This window comes from Macaca fascicularis, chromosome 15, assembly GCF_037993035.2.
Source record: "Macaca fascicularis isolate 582-1 chromosome 15, T2T-MFA8v1.1".
In the NCBI taxonomy this organism is placed as follows: Eukaryota; Metazoa; Chordata; class Mammalia; order Primates; family Cercopithecidae; genus Macaca; species Macaca fascicularis.
In genome coordinates, this window is record NC_088389.1 from 118,462,171 (window position 1) to 118,464,032 (window position 1,862).

The 1,862-nt window shown below is 39.2% G+C and overlaps 1 protein-coding gene across 1 annotated transcript; it reads right to left on the bottom strand.

Annotated features, from left to right (window-relative positions):
- Positions 1-327: 327 nt before the first annotated feature.
- Positions 328-1,560, bottom strand: LOC102121815 (serine/Arginine-related protein 53). The gene is given in 6 exon segments (XM_065531102.1): positions 328-380; positions 383-488; positions 490-587; positions 590-748; positions 751-837; positions 1,003-1,560. Coding segments are annotated over 6 exon segments (828 nt in total). The 5' UTR covers positions 1,328-1,560.
- Between the last annotated feature and the right edge of the window lie 302 nt (positions 1,561-1,862).

Sequence of the window (1,862 nt, forward strand, 5' to 3'; positions counted from 1 at the left end):
TGCAGTTTACTGCAGAGCACGTGCCACACCCAGATAATCTTTTTTAAAAAATCTATAGTTAGCTTTATTAACAGTGTAACATTTTCACAAATTCTTAAATTTTATGTTTTAATTTTCATATTACAGTTTAAAACATACAGCTTAAAAACAAGCATATTAATTCAAATCCACAAATATTCAAGCCTACATGAAAGAAGAATGAAATGAGATTACCTTTTTATATAATCAGCTGAATTCTTTTTACGGGCAAAAAGTTAACATTGGTATTTAAAAACCTAAATGTCCAATGTTTCTGCTGGCCATCCAATCCAACCATATGTATATTACTTAGGCCACAGGATTGCCCATTAGTCTTTCTTGTCAGAGAGCAATTAGCCTCTGAATCATTTTCGCTCAGCACCAGCTTTCTCTATAAATAAATTTGGATAGGCCAGGGAATTGTCATCTTGGTACTTGATAGAAGTAGGGATGCTGCTCAGTTGTATTTCGTTTTTCAGTACTGGGTAGATCAACACCTGCTAATGCTGGTCCTGATGTTGAAGTTGCATGTTTTGCCTCACTAGGTTCCACTAACTTTTTGACTTCTTAATTGATCTGAATGTCTGCTGAACAAAGGAATCACTTTCAACAGTTTCCATTTCTTTTACTTTTTTCACTTGTGCTACCAGGGTGGCTTGGTCTTCCTCCTTTCTTCTCTTTGCTTCTTCCTCATTTCTTTCTTTGGCTTTCAATGCATCATCAGCTTTTCAGCAGCTTCAAGAACCAGCTGTAGTCTGGCTTTGGCCTGTTCAGCTGGTGGCAGATGTTTTAATCCAGCTTTGATGTTTCCAGATTCCCAATGTTTAATGTTATGTAATCCTTGTCCTTCCCTTATCTTTCCCCTTTTCTCTTTATCTCTGCCTTTACGTTGTTCTTTATCCCGAGAACAACTATGCATTCTTCTGTGGCTGGGCCTTTCACTGCTCTGACTGTGAGAACATGGACAAGGCCTTCACCTAGATCTTCTTATTCTGTTTTTTGACCTAGACCTCTTAACTCCATAGGATTTCCCTCGACCCCTTGAACGACTTCCAGTTAGTTTCCTTCTAGAGCCATGAGATCCACTGCTTGATTGATGCCTGAGTCTTCTATCATAAGAATGCGAACGAGGCTGAAGATCTCTGGACCAAGATTTTGACTTTGATCTTGATTTCCTTCTTTCTTTCTTTTAGCTGTATATTCTACTATCTGAAGAGCTCCTCATTGAGGACCGTTTACAGTCCTTTTTTTTTTCTCTCTCTCTCTCGGTTCTGCTTTCTTCTACAGTATTTGATGACCAGCGTCCCATTTCTATAAGCTAGGTCCAGACCTTTGAGCTCACACCTTCCTTTGACACGCAAGCGCTGCAGACCCTGAGAGCTTTCTTCAGATCAGGGTGCCGCTGGCATCCACTGAACTTGCTTCAGTTTAAGCTCAGCACCTTCCTGAGAATCATTTCATTTTATCTTTCATTTTGTAGTGAGAAGAGGCTTCAGCATGAATAGGGACATGCAAGGTGTATAAAATAGAATGGAGTTGTGAATTAGGTAATATGAGGGAGAAAATTATAAAAAATATAAAGCATTTTAAAGACAAATGTGTGTTACACAAAACCAGGTACCTGCTGGTCTCAGAAGCTTTAAGTGTTTTATAATTGAGTCAACAATAAGTGGCAGATCAATTGAAAATATGTTTGCATGAAGTTCTTAGTTCAGAGGTAAAGCTAGGATGCTATGCACAGCAACATTGGAAGGGAAAGAGCTTTTGAAATCCAAGTCTGGGCATTTGCTCTAATCAGAGGTCAACATCTTCTCTGCCCTCCTAACCCACTCCCCTGCCAGGTG